The 26,518-nt window shown below is 38.7% G+C and overlaps 1 protein-coding gene across 2 annotated transcripts in view; it reads left to right on the top strand.

Annotated features, from left to right (window-relative positions):
* The window catches only part of NKD1 (NKD inhibitor of WNT signaling pathway 1), a 110,814-nt gene extending 84,811 nt beyond the window's left edge, over nt 1-26,003 (top strand). The window contains exons 5-10 of one of the 2 annotated variants that reach the window (XM_015640317.3): nt 2,078-2,184; nt 4,699-4,794; nt 13,158-13,305; nt 14,324-14,408; nt 18,161-18,291; nt 19,026-26,003. In XM_015640317.3, coding sequence (XP_015495803.1) covers nt 2,078-2,184; nt 4,699-4,794; nt 13,158-13,305; nt 14,324-14,408; nt 18,161-18,291; nt 19,026-19,600 — 1,142 coding nt within the window. In that variant the 3' untranslated portion in view covers nt 19,601-26,003. The remainder of the gene's footprint in view (nt 1-2,077; nt 2,185-4,698; nt 4,795-13,157; nt 13,306-14,323; nt 14,409-18,160; nt 18,292-19,025) is intronic. The other variant, XM_015640318.3, reaches the window with a different exon arrangement.
* Nucleotides 26,004-26,518: the final 515 nt, after the last annotated feature.

The following is a 26,518-nucleotide window of genomic DNA, read 5'->3' as shown; positions in this document are numbered from 1 at the left end:
GTTACCTTTTCAATAAAGCAGGACTGAAGTAGACAAACAAATACTGTCTTTTGTTGTGTGGGGGTCTTCCTGTGACTTTAGCTTTGAACTTCTAGGAATGTGGAGTTGTATTTATGGGCAAAGTGAATATAGAACAAACATCTCTTTGTTAGATATACTTCAAAGTTATATATTGGAAATAATATTTACTTTAATACCCGTCTTACCTGTGATAAACACTATACAAAAGCCTCCTCAGAAATAGCCCCTTCTCATCCAGTAACACCAGTTAAAAGAATCGGGGAAGAAACTGATGTGAAGCAGCTTTGTCTTCCTTTGTTTGACCTTCCTATTTAGCTTATGTTTGGTAAGGAATCATAACATGACTTGGAGTAGAAATCAAAGTATATCAGCATGTCAGTATGTGTACAATAAACACCATCACATTGGTATAATGCAAATTACATGTGTGCGTGTTGGGAAGCTGGTGTTAGTATAACATCAAAACCACCAGTCAATATCAAAGACAGGAAATTCCCAAGGTCAACATTTCTACTTTATTCCCTTTTCTTTACTGTACATCCATCTCATATAACATATCACAGTTTTGAAAACAAACAAAAGTAATACAATAATGTTAAATTCATAGAAATGAGACTGAGATACGTATTGCAGTGTGACAATGTGAATGTTGGGGCAGAAATCTTCTGGAATTTCTGAGAGTATGAAGCTATGGTAATGGGAAGTTTTTTGTGGTGTTTGTGGGTTTTTGGGGGCTTTTGTTTTGGTGTTTGTTTGTTTGTTTTGTTTTTGTTGTTGGTTGGTTTCTTGAAGCTAATTTTTCTATTTTAAACATGAAAGAAAGTCCTGGAAAATGGCTAATAGATTATCTTAACTTCTAGCATGTTAGTAACTTGCTATCCTGAAAGAATGGTTGGTAGGCAGCTCAGCAGTGTGGAACACCAGGAGAGCCAGTAAAACCAGTTTGAAATGGGTCACCCTGAACTGGAGGGGATCATGTCACCCTTTTTGTAAGGAATCTGACTTGATTGAACTGGCACTTAATGAGATGCTGCTGCCAAAGGCATCCCCCAGAAACAGTTCCTAACATAGCATTAGGATAAAGGCTTTGGGTAGATGCAAATGCTGCAGTGCAAGAGAGGAAAATGCTGACTTTAGGAGCTGTGTTTTTGCAATTTTGCTGGGTTTTGGGGAGTTGGAAGGATTACTGCTATATGCAATGGAGTATGAGCATAATGTTGGCAGAGGTGTTTGGATATATAAAAAATCACATCTAAAAGTCTGAGAGTGGGGTTAAAAAGTCTTTGTATATTTTCATAATGCTAATGAAGATCGAACTAGTTTTCTTCAGATATAGATTTCATCCTGTGCAAGGCTGAATGCCCCTGCAGGAGCCAAAGGAACAGCTATTAAGTTCTAGGCATTTGTCTTCTAATCCACATGAGAAGCATATATCTGTTATATAGCTGATATATGTTATGATATGTTGTGATAGATACTAATATTGATGCTCTTTATGAGTGCTATTGATTTATGCAAGTACCTGATGTTTTTACTAGAACTTGAGTGAAATATGCTATTTCCTGCATTGAAAAAATGCAGCTTAACCTTTTTGGCAGGTAGTGTTACCTTCTTGGAGGGTACTAAGCTTTGTGTGTGTTTGAAGAGTGAAACTGGAACAGAATGAGGGCTTTATTTCAGCTTCATTACTTCACTCACTGCTGGTGAACGTGATGGGTTTTCTTTGCAATATGTCAGAGACTTTCAATATTTTGCAAATTATTCAGCTTATTTGCAGTAACAGTTCTGCTATTTTATATTCTTATAATATTGTGTTTGAACTTCCTGTGACTCTAGTGATGTTTGTAGGAAAGGCTGTGTACCAAAAGCTGTTGGTAGATTGTCTGCTGAAATTATCCCAGATGTGTAGTGAACACAAAAGCAAATCAAGTATAATGATCTTCTCATACAAGTTTGCTGATATCAATTTCACCCTAAATATAAAGACAGATTTGCAAATATGAGACTGCTTTGACATTTCCTTATAAGCATTTTTTCTTAAATACGCTTTTCGCAGTGGCTTTGCCTCCAGAGAAGACAGATGGAGTTTGCAGTGGAGATGAAAAGAAAGCAGAAAAAGAAAGTGACACACGCACAAGTTCCAAGAAGCAACTGAAATTTGAAGTAAGTCCTTTGTATTTTAAAGTTTCACTGTACTGACATAATTATGGTAGAAAAATAACCTGTGGACCAAATAGTGTCATCTGATGGATGTTTGTTGCTCCCAGTGTTTGTAGTGGGTGCAGGAGGCAGCAGAACAGGCACAAATCAGTGTCTTACTATCTGTGCTCTTTACGAGGTGTTTAGTGACACTTATTTCCAGGTTTGGAGAGAATCAAATGATGAGTATTTCTCTGCAGGATCTGAAATACATAGTAAGAAGAAACTTTCAGTTTAACCCTTTATCTATCAAGCCAGCTACCATATTATCAAATCTTTAGATTGACTTTCATGGACTACTGCACTTGGTTAAATCTGCCTAATGTAAAAGATGCCTATGAAAGCTTCTGCAATGATTGATCTTCAGTGCCCAGGTCTCCAAAGTGAGATAACCCTGACCTGCTACACAGGAAATCCATCTGAGGATATGGCAGGAGGAGATGGAGGGAGATGAGTCCTATGGGCTATTTCCTTGTAGACTTGCAAACATCATATAACTTTCAGACCTTGTGTGTAGTTGGCAGATATTATTTCTGTAGGGAGCATTTTCATAAATAAAGGGTATGGCACCCAGCTATTGGGTTGTCTGTCTTGGTGAGGAGGAAGATATTGTGGCACCAGCAAAAACCAGCACAAATATTCATCTCTGCACTCCAGCAGATAGGGCAAACCTCTGCCTTTTGTTGCTGTCAGCCTCTAGGTAATGAGCTTTGTGTTTCTTCAGTTGATGTTTAAAATCAGTGCAGCCACCTTGCAGCATGGCTGGACTGTTCTTTTCCTTCTCAGTCTGGTACAATTTTCTTTTTTATTCTTTTAAAGCAGATTAGGGAGAGGTAGGTTTCCCATGGGTAGTTCAGGTGTTGCTTGTGTGCCTTCTGGGGAGGTGAACTTTTTTTTTTTTTCTTCCTTTTCTTTTTGTACAGCTATTACTCTTTTTCTAGGCCCATTTTATATTCTACCTCGAGTAGCAGACATTTGCAGACAGGAAAGGCATGATAAATTGCAGTTAACAGTGCCTTGACATTTGAACGTTGGAGGACACCTGTCAACATGGTTGGTGCCAGAGTAGCTGGAACTCCACTGCACCAGCAAAGTCTGTGTTTGTTCCCAAGTAGTTCTTGGCATGCCATAAAGGTTAGCACTTGGTTCTAGGCACCGTGACTAATACGGGGAAGGTTTCCATGGCTCTTAACTAAGCGGAGCACATCCTCACATAAAGATGTTATGTTAGGCAATGTGGGACAGGGAAGTATTAATATGTGGCAAGAAACCAAGTATTGATATTTTTTTCCCTTGTTCTACAAATGAAAGTTTTCCAGCAATGTAAGCTGGGAGCTAAGAGACTGGTAAACGCTTCAAAGGTATAAAAGAATCAGAAATGCAAGTGTTGCGACAAGAGGTCTAAATCTGAGGTGAAAGTGATTTTGCTTTTAAAGGTGCCGGGAATGTTTATGTAATCCGAAACTGTGTTTCCACAGTGGAGTGTGGGGCACTTGGCAGCTCTCAGCCGGGCTTGTTACAACCCAGAGGAGGCTGCCTTTGAACTCGGCAGGGGACGGGGTGCCCATTACTGCTGTAGGGAGTTGGTTTCAAGTCAGAAGATCAACCAGGTATTTTGAGGTCGATCATGCTGAAGCTATTTGGGGCTGTTTATTTTACTTGCATACAGTGACTTTTCATTTTAATTGCACCGTAACTTCTCTGTTTTGCCTTTTTGTGGCTCTGGATAATTCTGATTGCACAGGCCTTGAGAGACAGCAAACGATTTGCACCCAGGTGACTGGAGTCAGTCAAAGTGCATCCTTTGTTCTTGGTTTTGGTTTGGGGATTTTTTTTCCCCTTTAACAAATTGGTTCTTTCAGGCTTTCCACAGATCACACTCTCACTAACAGAAGCATAGTTAAAACAAGGAGCAGGCACTACCCCCAGGTTGTCCTTGCCAGTTCCGAGGCAGGCTCTGTTTCAGGAGCTTCAGTGGCGTGATGTACTGCACTAACTCTGACAACCTTTTCCTGTCAATATCTCTGGAGGACTGGTCTCTCTGATGGGGATCTGTGTCCGTACTGCATTAACAAGGATTAAACTCCTGGCCCTGTGATGTGCCACCTCCTTCTGTGAGTCTGCTTCTGTTGTCTTCCTCTTCCTGAGTTAAACACAGCTTTCCTTCTCATGTTTTAGTGGGGACTCTTACTATGTTTCAAGAGCTTCAGGGAATAGTCTTCTTGTACCTTTTTCTGTTTCCTACAGTGTTAGTAGAAAGCAAGTTGTGAATTCCATGAGGTGTAGAGTTAGGAGTGTTTTGTGATTGTGATGGGACCTCCTTGTTGTGGTGGACAGAGGCCTCTCCAGGACATATCCTCAGAGCTTCTCCCACAAGGGAGGGAGGAAGGAAGAAAGCAAGCAGCCTCCTACAGAGAGTCTCCCCTGCAAACAGGCCTTTTGCTTTAGGTAATCAGCTGCTCTTTGCATGTTTCTTAGGAATTGCAATGTGATGTGTCTGTAGAGGAAGATAACAGGCAAGAATGGACCTTCACACTGTATGACTTTGATAACAACGGAAGAGTCACACGTGAGGTAAGCAAAGTACAGCTGCCCCTTTATGTGCAGCACTTGCTAACAAGAGAAGTGTTTTATAACAGGAACATTTTTTCTAACATGAAGTAGAGCTGTCCTGCCAACTCAAACAGCAGTTTCCACGGACCCTTCCCTCCTAGAAACAATCCCACCAGTAGTTTACTGTTTTCAGATCTACTGTACCCTTTTTTTTTTTAAGCTGGTTGTTGTTTAATACCTGAGATTAGCCTTTAAAAAATAGTACTGGCATTTGAGGAGGAAAAATATCTGAAACAACTGAACAACTAAACACATTGTCAAAATAAACCTCTGCAAATGTATATTGTTCTGGCTTCTCTCCTGCTTTTCAGAGTTAAGCTAACCAAATAGCAAGGTTGCTTGCTGACATTCTTTCCAACTATACTCTTCTATTGTTTTCATGAATATTGGGCTGATCTCTGCCTTTTGCCTCCAAGTATAAATTACACTGATGATGTTCTCTGGAGTACCATAAAGGATGGCTTTCAAAGCATACCTTTGTGTATTTTTTATTATCAGCATGTCTTCAAGCCAAATAAGAGTGTATAAATTGGGATATAGTCCTTTTTGAGAGCTATTTCTGCCCAAACTGAATAGTACTTCTAGAAGAATGTCTTTTATTTGGCATTTATGCCATGTGCTGTCATTGATTTTTGTGATGTGTGTTTACTGGCTCCCATGCCTTTAGATAATCAACTGGAAATCAAAGGCTTTTTCTCACTTAGATCTAATGCTGGTGCCTGTGACAATTGCTAAAAACTGTTTGAAAGCAATAGGGGAAATAATGAAAGTGTAGTGGCCTTAGACACCAACTGAGGGCAGAATTTTTTTCTGTAAGTCTGAAGCAAATTTCTTTTGACGTTGCCAAATGTTGTTCAGGCTTTTTAACATGTATTTGAACATCATTACAAGGCTATTTTTATTGTCTCTGCTCTGAAGGTGGTTTGAGTAGTGAAGTGAAATCTGTGCCCCTCATGGACAAGGACAAGCAGATGAAAAGTTTCAGGCTAAGTCCAGAGTTTCAGATAGGAAGATGTGATAGAGAGGGCAAGAAGGAGTGGTGAGGTGAGAAAGTACTATTGCATTTGTTAATGTTTGTGGAACAGACACTAGAAAAATGAAATAACTTGCTTTAAGTCTCACAAGAGCCTAGTGGCAGATTGAATCCAGGTCCTTCAAGACCCAAGGCTAAGTCTTCATTGCAAGATTATTGTGACTCTCAAAAATAGGGGAAAAACACACAAAACCCAAACCCACACACAAGGGTGTCTTTTACATTCAGGCATGGAATTCCCATTAATGTCAGTGGGGGTTCCATGTGCTGAACATAATGAGAATATGCTTTCAAGTATGTACACAATAATTACTTGTGATTATGTGGTACACCAAAGAGCTTAATTTGACTGTACTTTGAGAATATGTTACAGCCAAATTCTACCTCTCCCTGCTACAAGAGCAGACTGCAGCTTAACTGAAACCAAATATGTGCAGGGATTGAATATTATATTGCTCTGAGGTCTGGAGGTTGCTACATTCAGGCTTGAACCTGTGCCAAAAAAAATTCTTTCAACCAAGGGACCAAATAGGTTGATAATTTTCAGCTCTTTACATGTGACCAAAGATAGAAACAAGTAGTGTGCACCATTCCAAATCTTTCCCTTTATGTCACACACTTCTTTTGCAAACTCTTCCAGGACCATTTGTATAAGCCATCTTCTTGGTTATCTTCTGTTGAATCCAGGTTCAATTTATGACGGTTTTTTTTTTGAGCCAGAATGACCAACAATAGCAGTTCATAGATAATCCTGGCCACAAAAGAGGAATTTTAGTCTCTTAATATGACATAGAATTTCTTGTTCTCTTGGCCCCTGGGGAGATGGGTAGTATGCCTGATACTGTCCTTTGCTAAGCAACCCTGCTCCTGTTCCAGCAAATGACATAATGAGGGGGAACATTAAACATTTGAATAGTTTCAATTAAAATGAGTAAGAGACATGTTTTCATTTAAAAGGATGTGAAGTACATTGCTGGAGCAGAGACAAAATGGGCAGTCTGAGGAAGAGGCAGAGCTGTACCAGTGCCCTTTAGTGAGCTGATGAAAATGCATTTAGAACCAGTCGGCTTTTCTTAACAAAGGTCCAGTGTTCTGGTGAGAAAGGCTTAATATGGACATTTTCTCCTTCTTGGAAAATTTCCCTTTATTGTCTCCTGGATTTATATCTGGATTTAACAGTGAGATTAAACTTTTTCAGTTAGTTTTTTACTTGTAGACCTGGAGGTGCTTTACAAAAAGAAGTCAGTAGCATTATTCTTGCTTTTCACCACGTTGTAAAAGTGAGACAGTGGAAAAGAAGTGGCTTGCCCACCCACATCCATTTCATTTGATTCAAAATCATTGTGTTTAAAATATTGTACCTCATATCTAGAGAGTTTTCAAAGGAATATGCCATGTTAAATTAAGTTTGTAAGATACACATAGGTAGGGAGCAATTTTACTGATGAGCTAAATGGGCTTTTTTCATTCAAATGTTTAAAAATTGTAAATAAGGTGCAAATTTAGTTGATACAACTTCCCTTGGGTTCTACAGAATGACAGATCGCTGCTGGAGCATTCAAATTCCATTTTAGTGAAATTTCTTCTGGATCTAACAACGTCTTCAGAACTTAATGCTGCTTTGATTTCCTCCTAGAGTCTCTATGACTTATTCTGTAGTCCTTATAATTAGAAATTCACATCTAGTCATGCTTCTTGAAGAGATACACTCATTATGAAAGCATAATTATTGGGACAGCAAATTATAAATTAACATTATTGCATGTTATTAAACTTCTGCTTTTTCTGTCATAAAGATGACCGGTTCTCAGTCCTTTTTGGTTTAGTGAGAGATAACTTTTCCTGCTCTAATATGTATATTATGAAACTTGGCTCATAACACTTCCCTTCATTCCATAAGCCATAAGAGGACAATTCATTATGTACAGCAGGCCTTTGTAGAACTGACAGCTGCGCTGTAATTATCTTCACACGAATATTTGTAATCGGACTTGAAACTTGGATAATTGAGCTAATGTGTTTTGATCCATGAGGTTTTATATTGAGCTCTCTGAATGTAATTATACTTCATAAACACTAGCTTTTTTTCTTTTTTTTTTTATAATCAGTTCTTCCTTGTAAAATTGAGTTTCTTCGGTGAGCGGCTGCACAGGAATTAGCACACAAGAAAGTTTCTTGTCAGGAAAAAAAAAAAGAAATTTCTTCTAGAGCAGCTTTTGAGCAGATAGCAAGTGAAGTTCCTTTTGCGTTCCAAATAAGAATGATTCAAAAATGTATGTGATCAAACAGAGCTGATGTTGCAGTAAAAACATCCTGCTGTATGTAGAAATCAGACTACAAACAAAGTACAAATGAGACATTTGTATTTATCTTTTTCCAAGGGAAAGGTAATGAACTGGTATTGATGTTTCTCTTCATGCATTTTTAATGCTAAAAATGTTCTTTGTATCTCACATTAAATACCCAATTTTTCCTCTTATGTTTCCTTTGTGACTTGTTCTTTCCCTTTTTAGATTTTTTTACTCCTATGCTCTGATGAATAAAAAAGGTTTGAGGTTATATCTGCATTCAGAACTCGGCACCAAGTCATTGACTTGGGGAAGGATATTGGCTTTTTTGGGGCAACCATTTATTAGCCTGACCCTTACCTTGAAATTTGTTGGTTTTCATGTGTTTATACTAACTCAGGATACATAAAGAAGAATGAAACCAATGGATAGAGGTGCAGTGCCTGTCTGTATCTGTGGCCATTATTCCAGTCATTAGGAATGGTGGTTTCATGATAGAAATATTAAGAGAAAATATAATTTTCTCTCTTGGTTTTAAGGGAAGTCAAAGAATTCTCTCTCAGGCAAGGTACAAAAACTCAAACTGAATTTTTCCATTCTATTAAACTCTTTGGATTTGGGGGGTGTTCTGTGGGGTTTTTTTGTGGTTTTATGATTTTTTTTTTTTCTGAGGGGAGGCTGGTAGTTATGGGGTTTTTGGGGGTTGTTTGTTGGTTGGGTTTTTCTGGGTACAAATATCTTACTCTGTCAAATTAATTCTAATGTCTAATTCTAATCTATTAGTATCTTCTACAAAAATCTCAGATTTGCTAACTAGTCTTGTGATGATAACCTATATTAATATGGGAAAGATAAGGTTATCCCTATACCACTAATATTGCTTAAAAATAGAAAATAATACCTGAAACAGGGACTTTCTCAGGCTCACATGTTCTGTAGGGAATGAGGAATACTTCAGTGCTCTCTCTCTTTTTTCAGACCCATTGGTTTCTCTGAGTGTTATAAATTACTGTTAATCTCCTACTGGAGATCCATAGAATATTCTGCAGATAGATGTGTGAGTGCAGCATACATGTGTGGGCTTAGGTGTTTGCTTTTTAATATTTTGGATGGAAATTTGAATATTTAATATTTTAATATTTTAAAAATTTTGAATGGAAATATCTTGGGCAATCTATTGAATTTTCTTTTCTTAATATACTTGTTTGCATTGGCTGCTTGTTAAAAGGGATGGGGTTTTCACCCTGGAAAAACCAAATGTGGTGTTCAATAAGCAAAAGACAAATCTGGGTATGGCATGTGCTGGCTGTTTGGATACTACTCAATGAGCATTTGTTTTCTTCTCTGTGGAAAAATTTAATAGTTTCAGTTTTTGTACTTGATTAACCTAAAGATCCCAGCAGAAATTCTGCATACCAGAAACCCCCCAGAAGTTAGTCATGGAGCATACTTGTGTCTAAATATAATCCATTTGCTATAAAGGAGAGAAATATTTTTGTTCATTCTTGTTTCTCTTTACCCATTTAATATAGTAGTCTAAAAATACACTTTTTGGGGGGAAAGGGCCAAGCAGTCTAAAGCAAAACAGTTGCAAAATCCCATGATTTGTAAAACTCATAATTCATTGTGCATAAAAGTTTGATTCTTTAGGTGGGCTCTGGGTCAGGCTGGTTTATATGTATCAGACAAGAGGAACATTTAACTAGGTTTTATTCTTGATCTTCCATGCTAAATTTCTTGAGGATGGTGAAATGCACAAGCTGCCTCAATGGATTTAGGTGGTTTTTTAACAAATTTAAATACAGATGATGTTCAGTGGGACAGTTTTCAAGGGAAACAAGTCGTCTGGCAGGCTGCTGTAAGATGAAAGTACTTTTGGGGGTAAATATACATGTAACTATAAAATACAGAGCATGTAACATATATCTTAATGGTCTATTGCTACCAATTTGACACAAAACCATTACCATATTACCTGCCAAAACAGCGCTGTGAGAAAGGAATTTTAGTCACAGTTCAAATTTTATTGACAAAGACTATTCCCAGTAGATCAGTGCCTCAGAAATTCATGTTATAATTGTGAAGCAATAATTGTTAGGCAACAGGAGGCTGAAGCTCCCTTGTAGCTGGTACTTGCTCAGCCAGGACTGTGGTGCATGAGACAGAAGGACCCAAGCAGCCTTGTTTGACCAAATCAGAACTGTCAGTTTGCTGAAATTCCCAGCCCCAAATTAGGACCACAAGTAAATGAACCCTGTAATAAAAACGTTGTTGTCAGTATTTAAAAGATCAGCATAAGCACTAAGTGGTTGCTCATGGCTGTCCCTAACCTCGATCTTGGGACACATCCACGCTCCTGCAGGGCCAGAATGCAGAGCAGCTCCGAGCTCTGTGGAGAGGCTGCATGTCAAACACGTCACAAAATGCAAAGGCAGCAGTGTGTAAGCCCACAAGGGTGCTGAGTCCTGTGTGCAGTCACTTCACAGCCTGGACATTAATTTGGGTTAATTTGGGCCTGTTTGGCTGAGACATGTAACTTGTCCTGATGTGATATGTGTGGGCAAGTTTTTGTGATTTGCCAAGTATGTGTCACACAAATGCCACGTTTGGCCTTCCCTGACAGCCTTGGGGAGTACTTTTTAAACTGCTGAGTCAAGCAGCTTGTTGAGAAAGACCCTCACAGAACACAAAGGAGCAGACTGTAAGCCAGTTAGCAAGTTAGACCTCAGCCCTGAAAAAAATCATGTAAAAGGACAGTGGGCAATTTTTTGGCTTTGACTATTGAAGCTAATATAGATTAGATGTACCAACATCTGGTTTTACAACTATCTGGCATAGCTGAAAAAAGGAAGAAGAGCAGATTATTGTGAATGAAAGAGTTGATAATAACCTCTTGGTAACAGCCTTATGTGGAAAGATGACATGTTGGCTAACCAACACTTGTCCTGGAATGTATGGGAAAAGCCCCATTCACCCCCGTGTTGAGTGTATGGAGCCCAGTTAAGAATAAATACTGTGCTGAAGTATTTTGTTGAAGGAGAAGGTTTATCCAAGTGTAGGATTCTAGCACAATGCTCCTAGAACATGACTTATGGAGCATGTATGAAACCACAGATATGGCTTGTTTGTCTGTTTCTGTGCTTGCCTGGGTTTTTCCTCTTAGATGAAATAAAAATACAGCCCTTCAAGCTGGCTGTCAGATGTGGCTCTGTCTGGCCACATTTAGAGGTCTGGCTAGGTTTCAAATTGGGGTGGAAGTATGAGAGGGGAGATGTGTTAAAGAGCTATGAGGTGTCTGTCAGATTGACACAGAGCACTCTGTCCCACCCTCAAGCTTTAGACAGGGATTGTCAAGAGCATGGAAAGCAGCTACTGACAGGTAGTAACAGCCCATATAGACCTTTGCAGCAATGAGAGAATTAATATTATCAGAAAGATAAATGAGACACTGCAAATTCTGCTCACTTTTTGTGAATATATTGTCTTGAACTTACAAGTCTGGAGAAATTCCCCTGAGTGCTGTAAAGTTAGAAAGGTTACATGTTAAGACAAAGGAGCCCCTAGGATTTTGTTATTCATTCTTCCTATTGAGCTGGAAAATGTACTGTAATATCATTGATCCTGGCCATAAGGTCAGTATTTCCCTAAATTCTGTGTGAGTAGAATTTAGTATTTTAATATTTCTGTGTCATCTTAAAAGGTGGTTCCATTATGAGGACTGTGTGGTATATTGACTACTAAAGTGGCAGGGAGCTCCATTAGGGCATACTAAACTTTGAGCTGCCCATGTTATAGGTGTGACTTCTGAGCAAAGTAGAAGTTGTAAAGGTTTTGAATTTTTATAGACCTGACTCTTAATCCTCAGAACCAGTTATGCTTGACAAAAGATGATTTAGGTATTTCCTTTGTGCTTGCAGGCATCTGGAAAGAGCTTAGGTAGTAGGATAGATCAAGGAAAAGGAAGACCAGCATGGAGAAGTTCTCAGATATGCATTCGATGGGCTCTTTATAGGCTGCAGTGATCAGAATGCTTTATCAGAATCCTTTGGCCTTAGGTTGGTGCCCAAGACCAGATTGGGTAAAATTCCTTTGAGGAAAAGCAGTGAGCCAAGAGATCCCCTTTCCATCCTGGCAATTTAAGGTAGTACCCTGTTTGAGCCTGGCTGGATTAAATCAACCTGATAGACCTTTGAGCATCACCAGCTACTAAACAGTGTTTCTCCTGTTAGAAACCATTGGCTTGTTAAAATTGGCTGGTGTTCTTTCCAGTATAGCCAGACATGTAAACCTCTGTTCACGTCCCATTGCCTTCAAAGAGATCTGTGAAGAAGGTTCTTTAATAGGCATGACTGGATAATATTTGCAGTTCAAAATGTGTGCTTGAAACTGGTTGAATTTTGCAAAATAAGCTAGACCCCAAAACACAGATGGTAGGATGACATTCAGACAAACATAATTTATTTTCAAACCTGAGGTTTAAAGTTCTGCCACTTTTCTTGCTGATTTTCCTTTAGATAATCAACCATTTAACTATGCCAAGGAAAAAACAAACAAACAAACAAACACATCCACAAAAACAACAACAAACCAAAACTAAACAAATAGGAAGACAGTAATGACTGTATAGTCCAAGATTTTATTCAATTGATGTATTTGTGTTGGCCACGTGAACTCAATTTTTAGTGGAGTATAAATTATTATCTCTGGGTTCTGTGTAAATCAAAGAAAAGAAAAGGCAGAACACCATTTTGCTGATTCAGAGCTTGGGAAACCTGCATATCTTGTGCTTTAGTTATTGTTTTCATCTGCTTTGCCCCAATTCATAAACCCATTTGGTGAAGATTGTAACACTCTGGGCAAGTTAAAGTCTTCTAACTTCAGTGACTTCTGAGGATACTTTGGCTTTTAATAGTGGCAAATCCAAAACAATTGTAAGCATCAAAGCTGTAGGTTTCATGCCATTTTCACAGTACTGTGTTCTTTTGTGTTTCAATCCAACCCAGGACATTACCAGCTTGCTTCATACCATCTATGAGGTAGTTGATGCATCAGTAAACCATTCTCCTAGTTCCAGCAAAACTCTGCGAGTGAAACTCACTGTGGCACCAGATGGCAGCCAGAAAAAAAAGAGTATCTTGTTGAATCACACTGGTAAGGATGTGCAATCAGCCATTGGAAAAAATACAGAAAACTTTCTGAGTCCCTTGAAAATGCATCTCTGTATTTTGTTAATACAAATGTATATATACTTAAAGGCAAATAATTATGTGGTTTTTTTTAAACCCCGTTAACCTGCTTTATGATCTTGAATAGAAAATTACCTGCCCTCCTTTCAGTCTCATTAGCAAATAAGGGTTCTGATGGATTGCTTCTTTAGGAAGCAGCAGTAACTCCTGTGAGCTGTAATTGTCTTTGTGCTCTGCAAGGCAGGTCTAAGGCCTTCTTGGTGTGCACCACTTTATCTCTGCTGGTATTGCAGCACTTGGTCTGTGTGGAAGCAGGTGTAGGGGTATAAAATGTTTCTTGCCAGTGCATAGCTACCAGTGCTGCTGGATAAAAATAAACAATTAAGCATAAGTAAAGCATCTGTGCATAAAAATTGCACATTTTCTGTGCTGGCGGAGTCTGCCATTATAAAAAGGTTCATACCATGATGGGTCATCCAACTTATCCTCACTGTAATAATGGTTGTAATTAGTATAATTACTTCAGTAGGTAGAGTAGTACTAAATTGAAATACTTAAAAGTATTTTAAATAATACTTCATTAGAAAATGTAGGTATGAGTTCTAAAAGGAGAGGCTGGCCACCTCAATTTTAATAAAACAATCACTCCCTCAAGAACAAACACAAGGCAGTTCTCAGTGCTGGGGAGCTCCGTGATGCATTAGCACAGCGCTGAATTGTCAGCACTGAGCCTTCAGTGTGAATGTGGCCCCACCTGGGCTTCCACATGGAGTGCAGGGTAAATCTAACCCTGGCTGGTACCCTGCAGTCGAGGTTACATCTGAGGAAAATCTGTCCTGTGGGCAAAAGCAGGACTGAGAAGGTTACATGAAGTGATCACATGCTGATCTGCTGACGCGAGCAGCCGTGTTTGCAATGTGGAGTGTTAGTTGTGCTGATCAGCAAGGACAGCAACGTGGCAATAATGTACTTTCTCTTGGCAGATCTGCAGAGTGCCAGGCACAGGGCTGAAAACAAAGCTAATGAAGAAGCAAGAAGCTCTGAGAAGAAGCAGAGAGCTTCCCTCAGGTAAGGGGAATGAACCCTGACTCCTGACAGGCACTGGGGACCTCTGAGGAAACCTCAACCATTGATTTCTTGCTTGATTATTTTATTTTTAAAAATTATTTTAAAATAGAAGAATTACAGGAGTTTTCATTGTGGATTTAAGAGCAGATTCCGTAGCTGGATACTTATATTAAAACAAAACAAACAAAAAAGAAAAAAAAAATCTTGATATTTTCTTCTTCTGTGAGCTCTGTGGAGGATCTGAATTGTCTTTTTAGATGCCATCTGCAAATAAGTGAGGTTAATAGCGCAGCTTTTTGACTAAAAGTGTCCTAAAACCTTTTCATCTCCTTAGTAGCTGTCTCCTGCCTTGTTCTGCCCTCCTTCCAGCCCATTTTTTCACTCATCAACTCAAATAGTGCTGAGCTTTACATGGGCTAACTTGGTTACCAGCTCATAACCCAACCAGAGTGCTAACAGATCATCTTGGTGCATATTTGGTATATTTTAGGATTTTATGTTTCATAACAGAAACTGCTCATAAGGAAGAGGGAAGTGTTTGCTGAACTGTTACAGTGATGACTTTGACTCATTAGTTATGTTTGTTTCTTCAGCTGCAAATTTAAAAATCAAAAAAACCCAACAAGCTTTTGGCTTTCTTTAGATTTAGGGATATTTGTCTGGATACATAACAAATTTATCAGGAGAAGGAGCATTCAGTCTTATTAAAACTGACAAGAGAACAGTACCTCCCTTTTTTGGAAGGAGAAAAAATGCTAGTGAGTTATCCCAGTCAGCAAATCCCAGTACAATCAAATTTCAGATTAAAAGAAGAATAAAATTACTATTAATCTTGTGTCAGCAACTCTGCACAAAATCTGCTATGAACTGAAGAATGCTCCATGGTTTTACTTGCTGGCCTAGATGTGGTGTGCAGATTCCCTCTGCCCATTAGCGAAGTTTTGCCCTGTGTGAATTTGATAGACTGGTTTTGTTTGATAATCTAGTGCAAAAATCCCCTTTCAGTTTGAACTCCCTCTCTAATCCACCTTAAATTCCTGGCTCCGCAATTGTAGTGTTTTTATGTACAGCAGGCACTTCCAATTAAATCCAGAGTCATGGAAGCATCAGATGTTGGGACAAAATGTTTGTCCTTCTCATTCCTTTGGTGAGAGGCTTCGTCAACAGAACAAATCTGTGTCTTGAGCTGAGTAGATCAGCATCAGACAATGGTCAGCACCTGACAGTTTTTGTTGCATCCCTCTAAATGTAGGCAGGATGAAGTGTGCTGTGCACACTGTGTGTGTTTCAGGGATGTTTGTGCACTCTGGCCAGGTTGACAACCCTCAGGAAAGCTGCTGAGGCTCAGATCAGAATCTCACAATATTAATGCAATTTCTTCCCCTTTGAAAGCAGCAATGAGAACTTGTGAGAAGTACACACATTTTACATGTTCATTCACTTAGGAATTCTAGGCAAGATATGATAAATATTCAAGATAAAGTGGATAGAAATGTTTTTATCCTGAAGGCTGGGAGAGAAATAGGTTGGATTTTTCATTTGCTGTAAGGTACAGGCAGGAATTTTCACCTGTAGGGCTAATATGGGTATCAAGATAAGTAGCTAGATTCTTGGCTAGATAGCCCTGGATGACTTGAACTTCGTGTTCTCAGTGAGTGAGGCTTGCAGGGGATGTCCCTGCATCTTCTGCCCTGTGCTCTGTCACTGCTCTGTTCCTCTTTCCTGCTATATTGTTGTGTGCTTCGTGCCATCAGGATAACACATCAGCGTGGGAATGTTAGAAAGGACTTCCATACACACCACAAACTCTTCAGCAGATGCCATTTTTATTAAAACCAAAACCAAGCACAACCCCAGTAACAACACTGTGCTTTTACACAGTCCTCGATGCATGGTTGATGCCTGCCCAAGTCTCCCCATGTGTTTGCAGGACAGCAGTGTGGGCCTGGATGCCAGACACTTCCCAGAGTGCTTGAAGTTCCCTTTGAGAGTGGAGCACATCTCTCACCAGTGTATAATTGCTTCACTGTGTATTTGCCTGAATATTGTGGAACATCATCTTGCATGTAAACAAGTTATTAGATTGTAGGGCTGTGTCAGTACTGGCATCATTTTTCTTCTCTGTCTTGATGAGAGATTGAATTTATTACAGTAACAAAACAACAGGTTCCCTGTTAGCTTCATTTCCAACTGACAGTGCTGTATACAGTGTTGCTTAATTGTGTTGGATCAAACTCAATGATGTTTTTTCTGGGTTAGCTGTGCATTGTCTTCAGCACATGTGTGCAAGTCCCAATGGTTTCTGTAGGTGATTCATGCCTGGCAGCTTAAATTAGGCAAGTTCTAGCCCCAGAGATCTTGTATGTTGACTTGCCAAATGTAACAACTGGCAAAGTTGTGTCTGAGGTAGGAAAGGTACTGAGTTGGTCAGGTATCCAAAAAGCAAAATATACAGATGTATATTTTATATACAAAAATGTATCTGGACATTCCACTTTTTTTGGGGGGTACCCCATGTCACTTGTGGAGTTCAAAGCTGACTCAGAATCTTTAAACCTTACCTGCTTTCTAGGCAGACTCTCCTCCATTCAGGAGACTCTACCTCTATCACAGTTGACCAAAAATGATCTTCCAGGTAGGTCAAGTCTTGTGTCTTTAGTCAAAGAAGCTGCAGACCTGACAGAGGGGCCTCTGTTCTGTAATGTCCCTGAGCAGCAGAAGTTAGACCAGGAGAGCCATTTGTGCCAAAGCTCAGGGGGATCAGCAGCCTCTGCAAACCTGGAAATGTGTTAATAGACTAAAAGCAGAGTACTGGGCACCATACATTACAGAGCCTACATTTAGCAGCTGCTGTAGGATACCAGGCCAAATTCTGATGTTAGGTTGACATCAGTGCACTTGCACAGAGAAATAGCAGAGCCAATCTCGTGGTCTTGGAAACTGAGCTGTCTGAATGACAAGCAGCAACTTAATCAAGAGTTTTCTGCTTATCCTTTCTGTTTGTTATGTTGAAAATATTGTTCATATTTGCAGACTTCCCATTTAAATTGCTGAATTAAATTGTTTGGCATTATGGGCTACAATACTGTAAACTTCTGTCTGATTTTTTTCAGCCTCATAAATGAATGGTATTTCAGATATTCATTCTCAGGAAATAGTTCTGCTATAAATAAAATTGCAAAGCTGAGCAGGAAAAGGAGTTGAGATTCTAAAGCCAGCATCTGATCTGACCTTATAAATTGTATTTTGGAAAGCAGTAGTTACCTCTGAGTGTCCTACCAACACCTTCTCTTCCCAGGTTCTCTCTAGTTACTACACCTGTGCTGATGCCTGTCTTTCTGAACACGTGAATATTTATCTGGATTACCCCAGCACTTCCTCACAGCGGTGGGAATGGTCATGAATCAAACAGCAGATTTTCTTTGGCATGTCCAAATTGAAGAACAAGTTGAATTATTTGGCCCTAAGACAGAAAGTAATAAATGCTAGGAGTTATTTTGTTTGCTTTTGCACATGTGATGCAATTGGAAGGTCTCCTTTGCTTTGCAACATGAGGGTTGATTTATACAAGGGGAAGGAAGAGTCAGTTTAGGCCTATCATCATAGCAAATCTGGTCATCCAGAATTTCAAGTGTTGTTTCTTTGTGAGCAGCTCCTGTCACTTCAAAGGGTCCGTTAGTTGTTGGTTTGCAGATGGTGATAAGAACTTTAAAGAAGTTCTGCTGAATTGTAATTTTGCTTCCTGCTGACAGATACCACCAGAGTGAGAACAATCCAGAGCAAAGTGGGTGCTATCGTCATTGTGTAGATGAGAACATTGAAAGGAGAAACCACTATTTGGATCTTGCAGGAATAGAAAACTACACATCAAAGTTTGGGCCAGGTAATTTATGTTGTAACCTCATAATCTCTTCTTTCTTCAAGTTGCATGTTCCATATGAGGGACAGTGAATTGTGAAGCTGTGTGATTTGTCTGTAGTGACTCAGAAATAGGACTGTGAATACTGCCAGATAATTACTGGTGAAGCTGGTATCACAGCAGAGTGGCTAATGTGCTGTGAGGCTGCTTTGATGTGCTTGTTTGCGTAGCTAAACTTGGAGCTGAGCCTAGGAGAACAATCTTTACATCTAATTTATTAAGTTTAGGCTACGGGTGAGGCAAGGATTGACTTTTGGATGTTGGAGCTTGTTCCCAAGATGAGACCAGCACATATTTTATACTCACTACTAACCCAAAAATAGAAGAATATGTGTTCATACCTGGAATTTTGGCTCTAGTCCCCAAATCAAAGAGATTTGGATTTCCTTCATTTCCGTGCCCTGTGCCAGGGTTTTACTATTCCCCTCACAGTTGATTTGATGACCTAGAGTTGGTAACATAAAGATTTTTATACACATACACACACACACATACGTTCAGTCTTCTCTAGATAGGTATTCATATTTGTGTATTATTTACTGGCCAGAATTATTAAATGTAATTAAACTAGACAGCTATAATTGCATTCACTTCCTTAGGAAAAATTTGTTCTGCCGATAATACTATCCCTGCCAACTGCATGCTACTAATTAAAACTTTGAAATACTAGATGACTAACTCAGCTTGTTATTTCCTAGGATCTCCTCCAGCAGCTCAAAAACATGACCCACCAGGCAGAATTGTGAATCAAACTAGATCCCGTTCTCATGAGCCTGAGACCTTCCATGCTCACCATAGGAAATCTCAAGTGGTGGATCCAAACCACATCAATCTGGCTGAAAGTTCATATGCCAAAATTGCAGAAATCCAGCAGAGGCTCCGGAACCAGGACTCAAACAAGCACTTTGTGAGGTCTCCCAAAGCCCAGAGCAAAAATGTGGCCCCTGTGCATCCTGGAAGGGCAGTTAGAAACAAACCTTTTCAAGGGGTGCCCTTGCCCATGGCTTCCCCAAGTGCACGCGTGGGCCAGAACCTCCCGTACCTTCCCCTGCAGTCCCAACAGATCCACAAGAAGCATAAGCAGAGGGCAAAGGAGAATCACCAAATGTGCAAAACCTTCCAGTCTCCAGGGACAGTTGTGGAAAAGGAACATGTGAGAGACCTACCCACAGTCATTCTGTATGAAGGGCAAGTGGGACAAATGATACAAAGACATGAGCACCACCACCATCACGAGCACCACCACCACTACCACCACTTCTACCAGACATAGAAGAGATCCCACCAACATCCTCCAAGAATCATCCCAAATGAAGGAAATGTGTTCTTGTGATACCAGAACTATGGCATTACTATGATCAATATTATCATTACTCCATTAATATTCAGCTAGCATATATTTTAGAGGTTATATGGGACTCTTGAAACTCACCCTATTTATATGTTGTGGAACAGCATAGCTTACTCAAACACCTTTGTGGATTGTTTTTTTTTTTTTTTTTTTTTTTTTTTTAAGTGGCTTGTAAAACAGCAAACAGCCATAGCTTTTTGAGCTGTGATTTAATACAGGTCGTCAACGCACTTCTGTACAAGTACTACTTCCACTGTACTCGGAAAGATACTTCAAACACTCTTGCAGACATCTAGCTTTCCACTCTGCTGTATGTCGGCTGATCGCACACAAGCCTTTCATCAGGGGAGCAATGTTCCAAGGGTTGGACTCCAGAGATACTCAGATAATGGAAAATACAAACAGCTGCTACCTCTAGTATTATTCAGATTTTATTTTCTTTTTATTGATTGTAATGTGCTACAGGGGGGAATTCTAATATACTGTGTTCATGTAGCCTGTTTGTGTTCACATCCTTTCAAATCATCTTAATTACAAGGAAATATTAGCTAAACTTGTCAACAGGGCTACATTTGTATGGCTTACACTTTATTTTCTTGGAGATTCTTCATTGATACAAGTACAGTCTGTTATATACTGGGTAATATTTAAATATACTTCTTTTATTTTTGGTTTTTCTCTTGCTTATTCTCCACTCTGGGGTACCATTTGAAAAGAGGAGGATATGAAATGGGGTTTTCCAAAGCATCACTAGACTTTAATGCTTGGGCCATAAGTATCATTCATGGGGGTTTGAGAAGGAGAGGGGTTGACTGGGGGGGTTTGTTTTGTTTAAATCCACAGTTCTTTGTTTTGAGAAAGAATTGAGGAAAATATACTTTCTCACTTTAAATGTTGGCAAATATATATAAAATATAAATATAAATATATATATATAAATATGCACACTCTCAGGTACATTTTGTTGTGTTTTAGAAATCTGTGGTTTGAATATTAACATTATATTTGTTTTTTTCCACAACAGTGACTTTTTAGAAACATATGCCATGGCATTTTCTTGGTGCCTCCAATTTGAATTTCCCAAGCACCTATAAATTTGTCCTTCTCCCATTAAAGAGACATGTATAAAAAAATATCATTCACAATCTTTCTGGATTCTTCTACTTTTTCCATATCAAAGGGCTTCCATTTCCATGAAGGAGAATAAGACCACACTCAATTCAGACCTTAATGGCTGCTGAGAAATTTGAAGGTCAAAAGACAATTGGAAAAGTAAAAAAAAAAAAAAAAAAAAAAGGAAAGGGTCAGTACATTGATGTTTTGCTTTCTGTGGAGCCCAGATTTAAAATAGATTCAGTTGGGTTTTGTACAGATCATCATTTGTGCAGGTAGAAAGTGACTGGAAAACACCTTCATTTCTTTTGGATCATTAAAGTAGAGAACTCCTACATAAAGACATAATTGTTCTATAAATGTATTTGCTTTTGGTTTTAATTATTTTTAATGTTGTGGTATTTTGTCAATAGTATATATTGTAAAATGTAACTATCCAACATTGTTATAAGCCCTTTATGATTAGGGTATTTTTTGTTTTCTGACTAGAGTTTTGATCAGTCCAAAGTGGGATATTACCTTACTGCTGACCAGTTTTAGAGGGATGTTGTCCTTTCTAAGAACACAGAGACATCACCTTGTAAAGAACAGTGGGAAGCCTTGCCTTCTTGTGGAATTGGAATAGAATCACTGCTTCATGGTAATTAGGTCCGTCTCTTGTCTCCCTGGATCAGCAGATGTTTAGACTTATTGTCCCCTTTAAAAAATCTGGTTTATTTTATTCTACTTTTTTTAGCTGTCAACAGTGTGTTCTGTAAAATCTAACAAAATGTTTTTAAAATGTGTTTGATCTGTGTGACAACTATACTGTTCTGTTTATTTTAAAATTCCTAAAGTCCAAAAATATTTATATGCAGAATTTTCTGTGTTGAAAATATGAAAAGGCCACGAATTTGGTTAGTTACCACTGAGTTGTTCTAGTCTAAGCCTTTTTTGCTGCTTGTGTATCATTCTTTTTCAATGTATATATAATTATGGACTGCAAAAAAAAAAAAAGGCATTTATATGTCTAGTAGAAGGAATAAGCTTATTTATATTATAGTGTTAAAAGAAGTCTGATGTATTCAAGTGACTTTCATTATACCGCATGCAAACACACAGTGTACATTCCATCTAAGAAGGGATGCCATGCTATTTGTTTTGAAGAAGTAATTAAAGCTGTTCTCTTTTCACTAGAGCATGCCAGAAAGACTGACAGGTGGAAATTGTTCTTAGTCAATTTTTCTTAAATGCAGATTGTTGCTGACAACCAGAAAACATTCTGGAAAACTCGAGTGCTTTCAGAATTGTGGGGCTTTCTAAGAAGGGGCAGCAAAGGGATAAAACTGCTCCTTCACCCAAAGATATTTTGCTGGAAAAGAAAACAGCAGCACTACCAAAATCCCATCTGACTGAGAAGTGTGCAGTGCTGGCTGTGCCAAGTGAGCTCTGACATGGAACACGACTGGCCATTTGTTACAGCCTGGCATTGATTGGGTTTGGTTTATTTTATTTGGACATTCAAAAGACAAATTCTGCCTTGCTCAGAGTCTGTGAAGCACAAATGCATTTTAATAACATGGCATCCCCTTATGAAAACTTTACACCAGCCATGTATGAATATACAGTATCTAAATACTGTGTTGCAGTTGTGTTATGTGCATTATAAGTGTGAATAACATGTAGCACAGTTTCTTTTCACAGAACCTTAAATTTCCCTATCTTTTAAATATGTTTGCTTTTCAGTATTTTGTATAGTAAATATAGATGGTTTTGACTAAATGCTTTATTTATTTAACAGCAAAAACTGTGCCAAGAGAACCCCCTGTTAATTAAAGTTTTACTAGTTCAGAAAGTATATTTCTTTCTTCTTGTTGTGGATTTCAGGGGCCTATTGCAATTGCTGTCAGTGCTTGCAGATCCCACTGATGAAAGAGCTTGCATTAACATTTTTGGGAACAGGATCAGGAAATTACGTATGGACTGGGTATGCTTTGGTCTAACATTTAAAATATCAAGTTTCAAAGTTAAATGTCTTGTCCCCTGCTGTTGGACCTGTGTTGAGTAACTGGTATTTCATCTTGCTATTAATTCTGAAAGGTTTTCCTAAAAAAAAAATAATATTGTTTTAAGCTTTTCAAAACCGTAGCTGAATCAAAATTTGAAATAGTTTAGTTTCTGGTTAAACAAAACATTTATTTCCAGAAAAAAAATATCAGAGTTGAGTATATTGTTAATATTGAAAATAAAATGGAGTGACGTTAAGTAAGTTCAGATGAAAACTCCAGACTTTTCACTTCCTTCTTCTGTTTTTACAGAAGGCAGTTCAGCAAAATGAAGTCAATTCTGAAGTTTGCACTATTTGCTGAAAAAATTCAATTGAAAAATTTTGCTCATCTCTACCAGCTGCAGTTCTGGGCAGTATGGTGTTTTGAAAAGGATTGCTAAGCTCTTCTCACAACTTCATGACCACAATGCAAATTAACCTAAGCTAAGGCTGTGAAGTAAAATCTCTATCCCAGTGAAATCTCTGGCAAGACTGCCAGGTTCCTGCTGGCTGCAGGGTGCCTATAAATTCATTCCAGGAAGGTGGGTTTGAAGTCTACATAATGTGCAGCCAGGAACTTCAGTATTTATTTTTTCTGCATCTTACTGCTGATGGGTTTTCTAATAGTAAATGGAAGTTTTGCTGTAAGAGATCAAACTGGTAAATTAATTAAGATTAGCAGCAAATACTCTTTACACTGTTGTCATTGGAGGACCTGAGGGCTTCCAAATGTCTTTGAAACAGCCACATGCCACTTAGTCATTGTCGGAAATGGAGACCCACCTCTGCCCTTGGATGATGAGATTCTCCTGGCATAGTGGCAGACCAGCCCCAGATATATGACCAAATGTATGACCTCTGCTACAGTCTTTCTACTGCAGTCATCGTGAGCATAAAACACCAGTGTTTAGCTGGAGAAGTACTTTAAAGTGTGTGTGTGTTGTGTACATGTGTATATATATATATATTATGTGTGTGTGAGGGTGTCCTCTGGCAGAAGTGAGTGGGTGGAACAGAATGGGTTCTGACAGAGGAGGTTTTTCCTAAAGGGACGAGCACTGTGTGTGCTCTGTGGTCCATGAGCACACGGCTCTGATGAGTGCATACTGTTCTCCCCGTGTCATCGTGTACCTCAATTACTGAATGACAGATTTCATTTCTGTTCCAATTAACAGGAAAGTTGGGCCCCTTTGGGCCTAGATTATACTTGAGAAAAATTCATCATGCTAGAAAATGTGCAAAAACATTCACCATAATTTTTGCCTGGAGTACAGGCAAGAATGTTCATGTTTGGAAACATGTCAGCTAATCAAGTCGCACCTTTAATTACCTTGATGCAATTCATCAAGATCTGAAAATACATTTTCAAACATGACTTATTCATGGCTTTGCTGGGAACTAAGTCTTATTCAGCATCCTATTAATTGTCAGACTTCTTTGGTTTTGTTTTTTTGGTTTTTTTTTTTTAATATACCAGCAGAAACATGTTTGAAAATCCATGAACTAAAAATTGAACCTAATGTGTTTTCTAAATAGCTTTTGGAAGAAGATTTCTTTCCTAACGCACTTAACAGCAAAACCAGCCTCTATTTATGACATAATAATGCATTTTGTTTGCATTTTTGAACAGATGTTGATTTGATTTGATTTGATTTGATTTGATTTGATTTGGAAGGGTCTTTTTTTTTTGATTTTTTTTTTGTTATTCTGTGCACATTTAAAATGTGCTTAAAATGGTCTAAAAGGAACGGATAGAGAAAAACTATATTGAATTTATTCAATATACATTGAAATGCATCTTATTTGAAGCTTGGATTATAGTTATTAAATGATGAGATTTTCAATGATGCTTTAATTTACTTTCATATTTCTAGATAATTCAATCTTAAATTAACTAAAATTATAGGACTCACATGGATGAAGTCTTCTAATTTCTTTGTTTTAAACTAGCAGGATTTCAGGACTACTCAGGCAGATTACTGAGAGAGTTAGAGCTGTGAAGAAAGACTGGCAAGGGAAAGATGGAAAGATTTGAGAAGTGTAGGGATGGCACAGAACTGTCCAACAGAGGGGCTGGGGGAGACACACCAGAGGCAGGAAAATGCTGTATGGAGAACTTTTTATTCATATTACTTTTATGAATCTCTTCTGGTACAGTTTTTGCTCATAAAACAGCAACAGTAGTTTGTAGAATGCTTTTGACTGGGAAAACTTGAACAACTTTCTCTAAGAGGTGAATCTCCAGTGTGCAGGGGAGGCACGAGGCAGGGAAGTTGCAGATAATCACTGGAGCTATGGCAGAATAAGGAAGGATCCCTGTTTTCCTGAGTCCCTGTCCAAGGTAAGGGAAAAGTTTGTGGAAGCAGATGTTTCTACAGATGTTTTGAATATTCCTTAGAACACATTTTGAATAGTGCCATCAGTTCTTTTTCTCTTTGATTACAAACACACAAAAGTTAGTCAAATTTTTTACCCAGAGTTTCAGTATCTGTCCTGATTTTTCTAAACACTAAGCACTATCTCTGTGAAATCTACTCACACAAAGGATAATCTTTATGCCACAAGGAATGGCAGACTGGGCCTGTTGGTTGTCTTTAACAGGCTGGCGTTCTGGGGTCTGAGAGTCTAAAGTTCCAGAAGGTTTTTTAAGAAAGTTGAAGACATCATGTTAATGTTCATAAATCTGGGGATAGGCAAACATTAACAATAACAGGCATACTGGTAGTGATGGGTGTTGTGCTTTCTGGTTTTTGGGACATGTCTGTGAGGTGGGATGTGTGTGTTCCTTTGAGTGCCTAGTCCATAAAGCTGCCTCTATTTACTGCCAGCTAAGGGATGTATGTACTGCTTTGGTGTTGTACTTTGTGGATGAAGATACGGGGTTCAGATCCTTCGGGTGCTGAGTGCTTATTCTTGCATTTAATCCTTCCCATTCTGTTCTATTCACAAAGTATAGCATGCTTAGGCTTTGTGAATTTTCTAATAAAACACCTAACAAACTGGGCCAAATTTGTTTTCAGCTTCATAAATGGAAGCAGAAGAGCCCCATGCATGTGATGGAATTTGGACCTTACAAATGCAGTTTGCTATGATTCATCATTTTTTCTTGTACTAATTTCAGATATTTGATAAGCTCTTTTTATGGTTTACAAGTTTTAAAAGACAAATAAAACTTTGTAGATTAAAGCATCAGTTTGGAGGTTGTGTTTTGTCTGCTCTCTGATGATCTGTGAATAGCCTTTTTTCTGTGGGCTTCAGCTTAAACCTACACAGTGACTTTGGAGTGGATGTTTATAGTTCTTTGCTTGCTTGTTCACAGGGTAAGGCTGTTGATAGATGAATAAAGTGCCACTTGAGGTTGTTAACAACCATGACTGGTAATGCTAGTTCGGCTAAGATAAACAGTGAAATGCTGCAGCAATTAGCATTAAGGTCTCACTTGGCCAGTGCTGATTTTCAAAGCCATAGATACGGTGCTCTGTAGATACCCACAGATACCCAGGGCTGGGAGGTCTGGAGCTGTTCTCATCCCTGCTCCGAGTGCTGGGGGCTCCTCTGTGGTGTGCACACAGCTCCTCTGCACACTCAGAGCTCCAGGAGGAAGCAGAAGTACAAAAACTGTAATGTTGCCATCCAAAGCAATTAACCCTCTCACACTGTGAGGAGTGCAGGGGAGGAAAAGCTCAATTAAAGAGACTTGG

The sequence above is a fragment of the Parus major genome, chromosome 11 (assembly GCF_001522545.3).
Source record: "Parus major isolate Abel chromosome 11, Parus_major1.1, whole genome shotgun sequence".
Taxonomy (NCBI): Eukaryota; Metazoa; Chordata; class Aves; order Passeriformes; family Paridae; genus Parus; species Parus major.
Note: the sequence above shows the minus strand (reverse complement) of the source record. Positions and strands in the feature narration are given on the sequence as shown.